This window comes from Vigna unguiculata, chromosome 8 (genome assembly GCF_004118075.2).
Source record: "Vigna unguiculata cultivar IT97K-499-35 chromosome 8, ASM411807v1, whole genome shotgun sequence".
Lineage (NCBI taxonomy): Eukaryota > Viridiplantae > Streptophyta > Magnoliopsida > Fabales > Fabaceae > Vigna > Vigna unguiculata.
The window spans coordinates 33,392,211-33,408,249 of NC_040286.1; the positions used below are offsets into that span (position 1 = coordinate 33,392,211).

General features: G+C 25.5%; 2 protein-coding genes across 2 annotated transcripts; both read left to right on the forward strand.

Annotated features, from left to right (window-relative positions):
• Positions 1-201: 201 nt before the first annotated feature.
• On the forward strand, positions 202-2,395 carry LOC114193404 (40S ribosomal protein S26-1-like). The gene is made up of 5 exons (XM_028083182.1): positions 202-373; positions 476-568; positions 677-761; positions 855-988; positions 2,024-2,395. The coding sequence occupies exons 1-5, from the start codon at positions 371-373 to the stop codon at positions 2,096-2,098; spliced, it is 390 nt and encodes a 129-aa protein (XP_027938983.1). The 5' UTR covers positions 202-370; the 3' UTR covers positions 2,099-2,395.
• A 9,336-nt stretch (positions 2,396-11,731) lies between these two features.
• LOC114193628 (40S ribosomal protein S26-1-like) lies at positions 11,732-13,760 on the forward strand. Its single transcript, XM_028083503.1, has 5 exons — positions 11,732-11,820; positions 11,935-12,027; positions 12,125-12,209; positions 12,304-12,437; positions 13,456-13,760. Exons 1-5 carry the CDS (start codon positions 11,818-11,820, stop codon positions 13,528-13,530), a joined length of 390 nt encoding a protein of 129 aa, XP_027939304.1. The 5' UTR covers positions 11,732-11,817; the 3' UTR covers positions 13,531-13,760.
• Positions 13,761-16,039: the final 2,279 nt, after the last annotated feature.

A 16,039-nucleotide genomic window follows, 5' to 3' on the forward strand; every position in this document is an offset into this window, starting at 1 on the left:
TAAAAATTTAAAATAAATAATTTTCGTAAAACAATAAATATAGACATTTATTTGTTATATTTTAAAATTTTACTTCATAAAAATTCCATGTTTTAAAGAAGTTTTACTCGATATAATATCTTGAAATTAAAATATAAAAAGGCGAAAGTGTTAATTGTTTTCTTAAAAATAGAAGAAATAAGGTGGTTTACCTGTTATATAAAATTAGAAGATCAAGAAATGAAATTTTATTTTGCCAAGAGTAACAAGTGCGAAGAGTAACCTAATTAGAAATAGAGTCCCATATAAAATACGCTGGTCTGAGCTTTCCCTATAGCCGCAGCAGCAGCACCCCACAGAAACCCTAGAGGAATTTGCAGAAACATCCACCATGGTTAGAGATCCGTTCTTTCTCCCTACCTTCTGCAATTTGATCGAAACCCTTCTTTTCCCTTTTCTCTTTTCTCATTCTTCGATCGATCTTTTTTCTCTGCAGACGTTCAAGCGTAGGAACGGAGGACGCAACAAGCACGGTCGCGGCCACGTCAAATTCATTCGTTGCTCCAACTGCGGCAAATGCTGCCCTAAGGTTTTTATTTCACTCTCCTGACTTTCTGCTTTCCAATTTCCAATTCCATTCGTTTCGATGACGATGATTATTTTTTTTTTCTGGAAAATAAAAAAATAATAAAATTAGGATAAGGCAATCAAGAGGTTTCTCGTGAGGAACATTGTTGAGCAAGCTGCAGTCAGAGATGTGCAGGAGGCTTGTGTCTATGAGCGTAATAATAAAACTCTTAGCTTCTATTGTTTCATTGTTGTGAAAATTTCATGTTTTTGTTATTTATTTTACTTTCCATTGTTATTACGTGTAGAATACACGCTTCCCAAACTGTATGTGAAGATGCAGTACTGTGTTTCGTGTGCTATCCACTCTCATGTTGTTCGGGTTCGATCCCGCACTGACAGGAGAAAGCGTGAGCCTCCACAGCGATTCATCAGGCGCAGGGTAAATATATAATTATTTTTTCTGTTTTTCCCGTTTCCATTCTGCTCTGTTCAATATATTTTGTTTTAATGTTGTTGTGTTTTCGCCTGAATTAAGGATAGTTTGGATAAACTTGTGTCTGGTGTTTCATGACTTGAATTTTTAGAAAAATGAAGTTTTTCATTAGCAGCAGATACAACTTGGTTTTGCGTACAGATTGAGTCTTTTGATTGAATTCCCTTTGTTCATCGTGTTGATTTTATAAAAATGTTTTTATGTTAAAAATACTCTCTTCCTTATTTCTTATTTCTAATATAAAAAGTATTTTGCTTATTTTGTGCTACCTTGATGGGGTTGAATGTTACCTTTCACATCCCCCGTTTGGTCATATCAATATTGGAGTAAGTAGTCAATTGTATTCTTGAGCTATCACCCTCCTAATAACCTGTTCATTAAAGTTGAAAGTATTAATCAATGATTTCTAGAAGTATTTGAAATAATAGTTAGTATTCAAATTTGAATAAGCCTTAAGATTATGTATTCATTTCGTCGATATACATCCATTTAAGACTAAAGTGTTGGATATTCAGTACTTCTGGATTGTATAATTAATCTCATCATTTTAGGGCTTACTTAGGAGGGTAATATTGTAGGACCAAAATTTGTGGTTTATTCTTGATATTGTGGTTGGAGAGTTTGGCAATACTTAAAGCATCTGTCATTTGAACCTCATTATATCAGACTATATTTTGTTTACTTTTATAGTTGAGCTGTCTGGTCGAAAACTCATTATACATATTTGTATCTACTTTTATCTCTATTTTGGTGTGAAATTGATGGATACATGCGCACATACATATCTACTAGTTTAGTTAACTTTTAAAAGGAAAATCTATTCTCTCCTTTGAATGTACAAAGGGATTTAGTTGCATAAAACTTTCTATTTGGATGTGAGATTGTTGTTCATGACTGACTAATATTTATTTTGTATTATGAATTAATGTGAGACATGATCTTGTTGGATTGTTCTTGATGATTGTCTTTGTACTTTGCCAGGATGATGCACCAAGGCCTGGTCAGCCTGGTCAAGCACCTCGTCCTCCCGTTGCAGGAGCTCCTGTCCGAACCTAAGAGCAACCTAAGAAAAAAAGTCTTGATGTTTTTGCTGAATTAAATTATAAGAAAAATTGCTGTGACTTAATTTGAAAATCAGTTTTGTGGAGGGATATTTTGTTCTAATTATTTACTTTAGTCGTTGGATATTATTTTTCTGGTTATAACTTCGCCGCTTTTATGATAGTGGAACCTGATATCTGTTTTTATATTGCTTTAAGGATGGTAGGAAGAATTTGAGAGTGATGTAGGTATTTGCTTTAAAGGATTTAAACTGATATGGATTTGGAATAATGAATTTGAGGAAGACGTCAATATTCCTATCCCTCATTAATTTACTAAATTGTGTATATCTCTTTAACCTTCCGTGATATAAAATAATTGTTAAAAAACCCAATGCAACTTTCATTATAATTTAATATCAACTACATGATTCATCTTCGATTAATTATAAGAAAAACATTTAATCCAAAATGATGTACACTTCTTTAATATTAATTTCGCTTATATATATATAATTTTTATTTATATTTCAAAAATTTAATATTCAAAATAACAATTTACAAAAGACATTTTCTTTTTTCGTTTTTTTGTAAGTGTGTCAAAGCATTTTACTGATTAATTATGTCATTTATTATCGGAAAAATTACCAGCAGACCTGTGCATGGTCTTTTTTTTTTTTGTTTTATATTTTTTAATATTTAAAACAGATTTTATTGTTAGTATATAAAAATTAGTGATTTGAATAATTATTATTGTTATTGATTTAATTGTATAATGATTAATTTTATTATTATATATATTATTAATTTATTTAACTATAACAATTTGTAATAATAATATGTCGTTAAAGTAAAATGTAGATATATTATGTAATATGGTACTATATACAATGTAATGTGAAATTGATGTTAAAATTTTTAAATAGAAATACATGTAGAGACAAATGTATATTACATTAGATGTATACATGAAATTGTGTTAACATTCTTAAATAGAAACACATGTAGATATAAACACATGTATATTATAATAAAATGAAATACATATGCACGGGTCGTTGATAAATTAAAATGTAATATGGTCCTGTAGAAAACAAATATAACATAAAATGCATATGCATGAGTTGTTAAAGTAAAATTTAGGCATAATGTATAATATGGTCCTCTATAAAATAAATACATGGTGAAATTGATAATAAAATTCTAAAATAGAAACACATGTACATATAAATACTTGAATTTTATATTAAAATGAAATACGTATGCACGGATCACTACTAAAGTCAAATGTTGTCATAGTATGTAATATGGTCCCATACAAAAAAAAATATAACATGAATTTGATGTTAACATCTTTAAATAAAAAAAAATGTAGATAAAAACAAATGTATATTACATTAGAATGAAATGCATATGCACGTGTTGTTGTTAAAATAAAATTTAGGCATGATATTGGTCCTGTATAAAATAAATACAATGTGAAATTGATAATAAAGGTTTTAAATAGAATTATATTAAAATAAGATGTGTATGCACCGTAAGCTGCTAAAGTAAAATGTAGACATATTATATAATATGATCCCATACGAAAATAAAATATAATAAATCTTTCCAATCTTCAATAAATACAAATTCAACCTCCACTGAGTACTAAAAATAATAGTATTAATAAATAAAGAAATAAATTAAAATAAAATAGAACAATTCATTATATTTATAATAACAAATAATAATAATAAAACAACATTAATAATTGAAGAGAAATATTAAAATGAAATAAAATTATAATATAATAATGTAATGATGAGTATATTGCAAACTAAGGAAGATAATGTAAATATAATTAAAAATATTGACAAAATATAATTCTACAAATAATTTTTTGGACATCATTAAAGAAATTTTAAATATTTAAATAAGTCAACAAATAAATTTTTTAATCCTTTAAATATTTCCAATCCCATTTTAAAATAAATTAATTATTACTTCGGAAATGTTAAATTGATACAAATTTAAAATAGAAATAAAGCTTTATCATTTTAGCAATATGAACAACAACAAAATCATAAAAGTAGTAGTGGAATGGACCCATATTTTTGCAATCAATCCAATTCGAAATAAAAGTGTAAGATAACTTATTACCATATAACACTATGGATATGTTAACCGTGTATATCCTAATTTTACTTGTTACCATATAATACTTCCTTGAACCACAAATTTTGGCAAAATCTTGGAAAGATAGCTTATTCATACAGTAAAATGCTTATTATACAAATAACATTGTAAAATAATATTAAAATTGGCATTGTAAGTAAAATGTAAAAAACATATTCAATACACATTTGATTCAAAATAATAATAACAAAATAGTAAATATTGTTATTTTAAATGCGTAAATTATTTTTGTAATATTATGATTGATATATTGTAAATGTATTCAATATATATGAAATTCAATAAAGCTAAGAAATCTATTATTAAGTTATGAGAATAATAATTTAATTTGTGTACTTATTGATTTCGTTATATTATGTAGAAGGATAAATATATTATTTAAATAATCATTTTGGTTATTGATAATAATAAATTTATATTAGCTAAATTATTCAATATAATTAGTAACAATAATGTGATTAAGTAACTAATATTTAAATATGACATTATAATATTATTACTAAAAATTATCATATTACATGAAATATTTCTTACAAATTTTTTAAAAATTTTGCAAGAAAATACTTTTTTCTACCATTTTTTCTAAGAATTTTAATTGACAGGTAATTCCTTCATGGGTAATAATTTCTTACAAAATTATAAAATTTACAAGTATTTCCTACAAAATTTATTGCAAAAAGTGTTTTATACAAAATATTTTGCAAAAAAATTGGTAGAAATTTCTTGTAATTTTTTTTTCAAAACAAAATTTGTAAGTATTTCTTACGGAAAGATTTTCAAAACAAAATTGTTAGAAAATATGAGTTTTTCTGGTAGTGTATGTTTTTGTTATAGTACTTGTTAGTTATTTGTTATATTTAAATATATATGTGTTAATTGAAAATAATCAGTTTATATTAGGAAAAATATATTTTCTATAATTAACATGAAATAATATATTTTTGTTAGTTATTTTTATATTTAAATATAAATTTGTTTTAATTTAAAATAATCAATTTATATTAGGAAAAATATATTTCGTATAATTAACATGAAATGATATATTATTGTTAGTTATTTTGTATTGTATAATTGATAATTAATTTTTAATGTTTGACAACACTTAACTATTAATTATTCTAATTAATTATTAATATAATTCATATTTCACACAGCTTAAATACGCTTAATGAAGTAAATTTATTTTACAGTGGTCAAATCATTACTACATTTTTAGAATCAATAAGAATGGTTTGATTTTGGCGGCAAACAATATTTATTAGGTGTCTTTTTAATACCTATGTAGTTTGATTTCGTGGAGACACTTTTAGATTTTGTGAATCAATTTCCTAATACTATACTCAATATGTCTATTAACTTGGTTCAATATGTCTATTAATTTGGTTCACTGGTAGTCTAATATTTTGTGTTAATTTGTTTACTATAGGTAGGTTATTTCATTGAAGTAGTTTTTTTTTTCGTTCAATTATAAAGTATTGTGAAATTAATTGAAATTAATTATAAATAGTTATTCTCATGATAAAGTATGGTCAAATCAATTATAAATCTTTCTATTCAAATTTGACGTTATTTATTATGAAGTGTGACTATGATTAACTATAATAAACTTATTTTACTTTCAATGCTTAAATTATATTTCTGTGATATTATGATCGATTTAATAGTTATAAAAATAATAATTTACCTTATATAAGATTAACTATTATAGAAAAATTCCATTAATAAAACAAATGTATTATACAGTTATTAAAATGATTATTAGGTATAATTATAAAATGTATAATATTACTTATTATAGAGATATCAATTAATTAAAGAATTTAAAAAGAACATTTTTAATTATTATTTAAATTAAATAGTCATTTATCTTCTATAATATTACTTATTATAGAAAGGTCAATTAATAAGAGAGATGTACTTTACATTTAATAGCACATTTATTATAAATAATAATAAAATGAATAATTATATACAATATTTAAATGAATTGTATGTTTTTTTGTTATCGTTGTAGTTAATCGAATGTATCTAGTGCAATATGATCCCGTAGGCAACATATGATAAGTTGTTTTTTTTTTTTTGAAATTCTATTGCGATTCCATTATAAACAATAATAATAGACCCTTTGTTTTACTTTGTTGTATTAAATTTATTGTATTTATTTGTAGTTATATAAGATACTGGTTTTAGTTTTTTTCAACTGAATTTATTTCTTTTAATTTGTAATAAGAAAATTGATATAAAAATAATAACAATAATAATAATAACAATAACTTATATAATATGAAAGTTTTAAAGATATAGAAGATTTTGAACATAAATATTTACAATAACAAAAATCGAAATTCACAAACTCAATATTTTACAACGAAATATAACAAACACTTAAGTGTAGAACAAAAACATAGCTATGTAACGAACTCCCCTCCACAGTAACATTACAAATACAACAACAAATCCAACAACCATAGTGTTTAAACATAACATCCATTACCTGCAATAATCTCAACCCAAAAACTAAGAATGGCAAAAATGTATAGGTATATTTGAAGATGAAGAAACAAAAAAGATAAGTTCTTTGAAAAAAATAATAACCTTGAGGATCGTGAGGATTGTGGTTAACCAAATAACCATCTGATGCACCCAAGCTCTAATATAAGAGATAGAAGGTAAAGACAAAATCAATATTTGACAAATTATGGAATGACCAAAAACCAAAAAACACAAAATTACCATGAACCCAAAGTAGAAGAAGACCACGAAGAAAAAGAAAGAAAACTCAATGTAGATTCATCGCAAAAGAAGTAAAAAAAACACTTAATGAGCACTAACCTTAAGGTCGAAGGGTTTTCTTCCGATAATGTAGATTTGTCGTTTTATCGAGGAAGAAGAAATAGAAGAAGAATGAAAATATATTTTTTGGGAGAAGAAGAAGAAAATCAATTGTCTGTCAATTAATACGTCAATCAATATTTTAATCAAGCATTAAATATGGAATCATTTAAAGATTTGATCAGCCATTAGAGGAAGAAGCGGGAAAACTTAAATGCACACTTACAAGCATATTTTTTCAACATGGGAGCATGAAACAACAAAGAAAAACATAAAGACAATGACATATATGGATGGATTCCTGCACCCAAAAACCACTTCTTCAAACCATGTTCATCAAATAAATTTTCTTTCTATCAACAACAGTGTTCATCAAATACTACAAGCATATAAAAAACATGTTTAGTTTAAGATTCATTAGAACAAACAAAACTAACCTCGCAATTAGTTTCTCCCATTTGTCGAATCCAACATTCTTCAAGTTGGAAACAGTCACACATCCTTCAGACCCAGTGGTGGTCTTTATGTGATGAACACAACTTTGATCCCAAGAGCCAACAGTTTGTTGTAGAGTTTAAGAGTCTCAAGCACTACAAATGCCTGACCATAAGAAACCCAAATCTTGCAAAGGACTTTAAATCCTTATCCTCAAGCCTTATCTCTCCAAACCTGAAAAAAATCAAAACTGAAAAATGTTAAATCCAACCACTAACAATCAATATAAAAGTTCATAAAAAAGAAGAAGAAAGAAAAGCATTTGAAGCATAAAAAGAAAAGAAAAGAAAAACTACAAATTGAATCTTTTTTAATCTGCTTTTACAAAGGGCCTTAGATCCTTATCATTGAGTCTTGTTTTGTTCAATGTCAAAGCACTTCAATCTAAAAAAACCAAACCTTTCATGAAGAACAATAAACACCAAGTAAAAAAAATTAACAAAGTACAAATAAAAAGAAAGAAAAAGAAGAAGAAGAACAACAACAACAAAAAGTAACCTTGACGAAGCAAAGGTTATGTTTTGATTGAAGAACAATAAATATGAAGTTAAAAAAATGTAACTTCGTATGAAGAAGGAGAATAAAACAAATTGACGAAGCAAATGGTTCAAAACAGATGTTATCTGTTGACAGCTAACGTCAATCACTAATTACTTCAAGCAGTAAAACCCAATAACATCAAAAAGAACAAAATATGTTCAACAGTTTCTAAAAACAAAAATATCAACCTTTTCTTCGACACAAAAAACATTGGAAAAATTATATCTTTGACCTTTACAATAAAAAAGAAGCAAACATAAATTAACAGAGTAAGAAGAAGAACAAAAAAAAATACAAATAAAATAAAAAATTAAGTATGCCAACAACAACTTCTGTCAACCTTCAACAACAACAATCACAAAAAAATAAAAAAGACGAACAAAAAAATTAAAAACATAAGCTGCTATGAAGAAGAACAAAGAAGAAGCATTAAAAAAATACCCACGACCCAAAAAAGAAGAAAGAAATAGAACAATAAATTACCTACACCAACCAAAACTTCTATGAACCTTCAATAACAACAATCAGCCAAAACAAATAAACAGCCAAAAAAAAAACACTTACGTTGGTATGAAGAAAAGAAAGAAGAAGCAATAAACTTGAAGAAGAAGAAAGAAAGCAAAAGAAGAAGAGGAAGAAAGATAACAGAAGAAGAAAAAAATCAAATACCTCGAACAACTGTAATGCCTTGAAGAAGAAGGCTCCGACTGTCAGCAAACATCAGTCACCATGTGTCAATTAGTTACGATGTTTATCTCAGTAAATTACCTACACTAAGAATTTCTTAGAGATATAGTATGAGTTCGTTTAGTTTGTAACCCGACTTCACAAATTGATAGGTTAGTGAATTTTGTTTTTTCAATTTATTTTGCAATCAAAATGAATTGTTTCTACTAAATATTTTATGGATAATAATATTTTAATTCATTTTTTTATTTATTTTAACTTATTATTTCAATTATTTTAGATCATTATATCACTAAAAAAATCAAAATAAATTATTTAAGGATGATCGTAATGATGATTAAAAGCGTGTCAAAAATATTAAAGTATCATTATTCTTATTTTATCATAATACAATATAAATACACACTTTTTATTATTTAATATTATTATAATGATTATAATCGAAAATTAAAGTGTAAATTTACATAATTTTCCAAATGACAGAGAAACTGATCAAAAGTTATTGTTGATGGAATCATTCCATGTTCAATCTTGTTTAAATTATTTTAATCCACGTCTTAAATAAGTTAGATTTATTTTTACAAACATTAAAAAAATGAATATTTTTCGATTGACGATGAATCAAGTTGATTCACAAGTTGAAATCTTTTTGACAATACTACATCTAAAATGCTTTCTTGTTATTTTTTTTTTCTAAAAACAAAATTAAATTATTTTCTTATTTGTAAAATTTTAACACAACGTTTTCAATCATATAACTAAATAATAAGGGTGAAAAAATGGACCAAAGATGTCTATTTGATCATTTTAATCATTGATTTATATAAAATGAATTAGACTCAACTGATATGTCATTTTTATTTATTTATTTATATTTTAAATTTTTATTTTTAATATTTGTTTATATATTCATATAAATGAATATAAAAATTATATTTAATCATATAAAATATTTTCTAAACTTTTAATTGATTAGTTAATAATTTTAGTTAAATAAATTAAAATAAAAATTATATTTTACATGTTAAATTATTTTATTATAAATAATATTTGGAACTTAATTTTTAAATGTTAATTATTTAAATTATAATATTATCATACCTTTTCAGTTTTGCAAAAAATAATATAGAAAATTTAGTATTAGGTCAACAAACTATGGATCTAATTTAGTATTAGATCCATATTTTGATTCGTCAAAATAACGAGTCGGATAAATCACGCTGAAATAAGTTGTGAGTTGAAATTTTTAACCCGACCTATCCCATTTTATATGGACTGAGAGGATGACTCATTGGATTGAATTCATCTTGCCATCTACTAAATAATTTGTAACTTTTTTTTTCAATATAAAAGTACTTAATTTTTAATTTTCATAAAACTTAACTTTAGTTATCTAAACTAAAATTATAAACTTCTAAGTCCTTATTCATTTTAATTTTATCATAGGGTTGCGTTGCGTTGAGGTAGTATTACTAAACACAATTTAGATAATATTGTAGTTATTTCTAAATTCAGGATGACGTCATTTTTAAAGAAAATATTCGGTATTTAAAACTGTACAACACGTTACGGTTTATTTTATTTTATTTTTTACCCGAAATAGTTTTTATGTATGACTTTTTATTGTTTTATTTAAAAACCGTCTGCTATATACACACTGAATTTTAAAGAAATCCACTCTTTTTGTAATTTAAACTAAGAATTTGTCGCATAACAATAGAAACTTTTGTGAAAAAAAATTCATAAATAATAGTGCTCATCACAGATATATAATTGCAATAAAATATATACAATTAAGCTCTATAAAATTATTTCTATAATTTGTTAAAAAGCAAGTTGGAAAGCCTTCTATAACTAATAAATGGTCCAAAGTAAAATTCTAATAGATATTTTATTTTACTAATTATTTTTAAATCAATAAGCCTAATACTAGTTTTGGTAATTAAATAAAAAATACTCTTTTAAAAATTAAAATGACGAAAATTATATTCACAATTATTATCATGATTTAAATTTATTTTTTGTGCAAAAGGAACCGGTGAATCTTCTTTAGTCGTTTAATAAACAATAAAAACCACACAGATCACGATTAATATAATCACGCCGAGATAAATAAAAAAATGTTAATAACAAAATTTAATTTTTCAATAAATAGTAACATCCATCAATGATAGAATATAAATTTAAAAATACTTAACTTATATAAAGAAAAATGTACCATCTAAAGTTTTTAATAAATGATTTCACAAATTCTTGAGAATTATTGTTCCTCTATCAAAAGAATAAGTGCAAAGGATCTTTATGTTAATAACATATTTTTTCTTCATTAAATATAGAAACATTATGAATTATTGCATAAATATTACAGTCTAATAATAAAGTATTATTGATTCAATGTTAAATTGATTTTTTAAATTACAACTTAATGAATAATTTGTCACATAAAATTCAATAAATATTTCTATATATTTAAATATTAAACCAGCCTTTTTTGGTTAATGATTATAATTAAATTACTTTAAACTTTCAAAGCAGATAGTAAGTTTAAAAAATTAAGCTTTTAAATTATATTCATATCTCCTATAATTTAAAAATAAACATTCGACTTTGTTATGCTTTTAAATAAAACAATAATTTCATTTTTTTTTTGTTAAATAGTATAGTGACTTTAAACTTAAATAAATAAATAAATTTTGAAATTTAAAATAAATAATTTTCATAAAATTCTAATACAGACATCTATTTGTTACGTTCTAAAACTTTATTTCATAAATTTCATACTTGAATGATGTTTTACTGAATATAATATTTTTAAATTAAAATATAAAAAGGCGAAAGTCTTTTTATTAAAATTAAAAAAATGAAGTGGGCTGCATATATAAAATTACAAAATAAAAAAATTAACCCAATTAGAAAATGGCATATATAAAACACACTATTCTGAACCTTTCACTCTAGTCGCACTGAGAAACCCTAGAGAGGAACTTGCCGGAACTCCCCACCATGGTTAGAGATCTGTTTTTTCTCCCTATTCTCTTCAATTTTTGTCTTCAATTTGATCGAAACCTTCTTTTTTCTTCTCTCTTTTCTCATTGTTCGATCAATTTTTTTTTTCTGCAGACGTTCAAGCGCAGGAATGGAGGTCGCAACAAGCACGGTCGCGGCCACGTCAAATTCATTCGGTGTTCCAACTGCGGCAAATGCTGCCCTAAGGTTTTTTATTTCTCTTTTCTCACTAAGATTCCAAGTTCCAATCCCATACGTTTCGATGGTTAAATTTTTTTCTTTTTCTGAAAAATAATAAAAATAGGACAAGGCAATCAAGAGGTTTCTCGTGAGGAACATTGTTGAGCAGGCTGCAGTCAGAGATGTGCAAGAGGCTTGTGTCTATGAGCGTAATAATAAACTTCTATACCTTCTATTGTTTCCTTTTTGTGAAAATTTCATATTTTTGTTATTTATTTTACTTTTCATTGTTATTACGTGTAGAATACACGCTTCCCAAGTTGTATGTGAAGATGCAGTACTGTGTTTCGTGTGCTATCCACTCTCATGTGGTTAGGGTTCGATCCCGCACTGACAGGAGGAAGCGTGAGCCTCCACAGCGATTCATCAGGCGCAGGGTAACTATATATAGTTTTTCTGTTTTCTCCGTTTCCATTCTGTTGTGTTTAATATAATCTGTTATTGTTTGGTTGTGTTTTCGCCTGAATTAAGGATAGTTGTGATAAATTTGTGTACTGTCTGGTGTTTCATGACTTGAATTTTTAGAATAATGAAGATTTTCACTAGGAGAAGATACAACTTGGTTTTGTGTACAGATTCAGTCTTTTGATTGCATTTCTTTTGTTTATCGTGTTGATTTTATAAAAATGCTTTTTATGTTAAAAATACTCTCTTGCTTATTTCTAATATAAAAAGTATTTTGCTTATTTTGTGCTACCTTGATGGGGTTGAATGTTACCCTTCACATCCCCTGTTTGGTCATATCAATATTGGAGTAAGTAGTCAATTGTATTCTTGAGCTATCACCCTCCCAATAATCTGTTCATTAAAGTTGAAAATATTAATCAAGGATTTCTAGAAGTATTTGGAATAATAGTTAGTATTCAAATTTGAATAAGCCTTCAGATTAGGTATTCATTTCGTTCATATACATCCAACTAAGACTAAAATGTTGGATATTCAGTACTTCTGGATTATATAATTACTCTCATCATTTTAGGGCTTACATAGGAGGGTAATATTTTAGGACCAAAATTTGTGGTTTATTCTTGATATTGTGGATGGAGAGTTTGGCAATACTTGAAGAATCTGTCATTTGAACCTCTATATATCGGACTATATTTGTTTACTTTTATATTTGAGCTGTCTGATCCAAAACACATTATACATATTTGTATCTATTTTGGTGATAAATTGATGGATACATGCGCTCATACATATCAACGAGTTATTTAACTTTGAAAAGGAAAATATAATCTCTCTTTTTAATGTACAAAGGGATTTAGTTGCATAAAACTGGCTATTTGGATCTGAGGTTTTTGTTCATGACTGATTAATATTTATTTTGTATTATGAATTAATGTGAAACATTCTCTTGTTGGATTGTTTTTGATGAGTTTGTTTGTACTTTGCCAGGATGATGCACCAAGGCCTGGTCAGCCTGGTCAAGCTCCTCGTCCTCCCGTTGCAGGAGCTCCTATCCGATCCTAAGAGCAACCTATGAAAAGGTCTTGATGTTTTTGCTGAACTAAATTATAAGAAAAATTTCTTTGTGGCTTAATTTGAGAATCAGTTTTGTGGAGGGATATTTTGTTTTAAATATTTGCTCTTTGGATATTATATTTCTGGTTATAACTTCGCCGCTTTTATGATAGTGAAACCTGATATATATGATGACTTTCAGTAATTTGAACATGGTATCTGCCTTTATATTGCTTTAAGGATGGTAGCAAGAATTTGAGAGTGATGTAGGTATTTGCTTCAAAGATTTAAACTGATTTGGATTTGGAATAATGAATTGGAGGAAGACGTCAATATTCCTATCCCTCATTAATTTACTCCATTGTGCATATATATATATATATATATATGTATATATATTTATTTATGTTTCTTTTATCTATATTTTAAAAATATAATATCCAAAATAACAATTTACGAAAGACATATTTTCTTTTCAGTTATTTATTTAGTAAGATAAAAAGTCTTTGTATATTTAAAACATTTTACTTATTAACTATGCCCTTTAATAGCGGCAAAAAGAGTCATTTTAACTTATCACTAACCATGAATTTAGTTAAAACTGAGTTCGTTCAGTTTGTAACCCGACTAATTAATAGGTAAGTGAATTTTGTTATTTCAACTTATTTTGCAATCAAAATGAATTGTTTCTACTTATTATTTTATTATACTACAATCGTATTATACACTTTTTTATTAAATATTATTATAAAGATTATAACCGAAAATGAAAGTGTAAACTTACACATCTTTGACAATTAACAAAAAAACTGATGAAAAGTTATTGCGGATGGAGTCAATGCACCTTCACTCTTGTTTGAATTATTTCAATATACATACTAAGGAAGCTGAATTTACTTTGGCAAACATTTAAAAAAAAAACTGAATATACTTTAAATTTACCATGATTTAGTTGACTCGCATATTGAAATTATTCGACAATAGGCAATTTAAAATGCTTTTTCATTGTTTTCTTCTAAAATTAAAATTAAATTATTCTTTCATTTGTAAATTTGTAACACAACGTTTTCAAACACATAATTAAATAACGGGAGTCACAAAACGAACTAACCAAGACCCACGCAGTCGTTGATCCGTTACAAAATTAGTCGGAATGGGCTGACCCACAACCTTTACTTTTTTATTTATATTTTAATCATTCTATTTTGTTTTTAATTTTTTAACTTTTTTATTTTCAAATTTTATTTACATATACATATAAGAGAATATGAAAAGTATATTTTATCATATAAAATAATTTCTAAATTTTTAATTGACTAGTTAATATTTTTAAGTTGGTTTAATTAGTTGGATAATACCCACTTTCATTTAGATGTGTCAATTTGGAACCTGTTTTTAAAAAAATGTCAATTGAGTCCGAATTTTTGAAAAAGTGTCTCAATTAAATCATTTTTAGCAAAAAATTATTAACACGGTTAATGGTATTGATATTTAAAATGACTTATGACTTACAAAATTAAGTATTGATATCTATATCAAAATTCAGTGGTAAAAGTCATGAATTAAGTTAACGGTCTTAGTAATTTTTGTCTGGACCTAATTAAGACACTTTTTCAAAAGTTATGACTAGATTGACACATTTTTAAAAACGAATACCACATTGATACATCCTTTTGAAAATGGATAGCATTCGACTAATTAAACCTCCAAAGTTATATAAATTAAAATAATTATTATATTTAAATGTTAAATTATCCTATTATAGTTAATATTCAGAACTTAATTTATAAATGAGAGAGATTTAAATTATAATACTATTATACCATTTCAGTTTTGCAAAATATAATATAGAAAAATTAATACCCACATTTCTTTTACTACTTATTTTTAAATCAATAAGCCTAATACTAGTTTTGGTAATTAAATAAAAAATTACTCTTTTAAAAATTAAAATTACGAAAACTATATTCGCAGCTATTATCATGATTTAATTTTTTTTTTTTTGCCAAAAGTAACCGGTGAAGCTTCTTTAATCGTTTGATAAACAATAAAAACCTCATAAATCACGATTAATATCATCACGCCGAGATTAATCAAAAAAATGTTAATAACAAAATTCAATTTTTCAATAAATAATAATAGACATCAATAATAGAATATAAAATTAAAAATAATGAAATGCTTAACTTATATAGATAAGTTATGTATACAAGTGATGGTTTGAAAAATATAACATGTAAAGTTTTTAATAAAGGATTTCACAAATTCATGAGAATTATTACTCCTCTATCAAAAGAATAAGTACAAAGGATCTTTACGTTAATAACATATTTTTTCTTCACTAAATATAAAAACAATATGAATTATTGCATAAATATTACAGTCTAATAAAGTATTATTGATTCAATGTTAAATTGATTTTTTAAATTACAACTTAATGAATAATTTGTCACATAAATTCAATAACTGTTTCTATATATTTAAATATTAAACCAGCCTTTTTTTTGTTAATGATTAT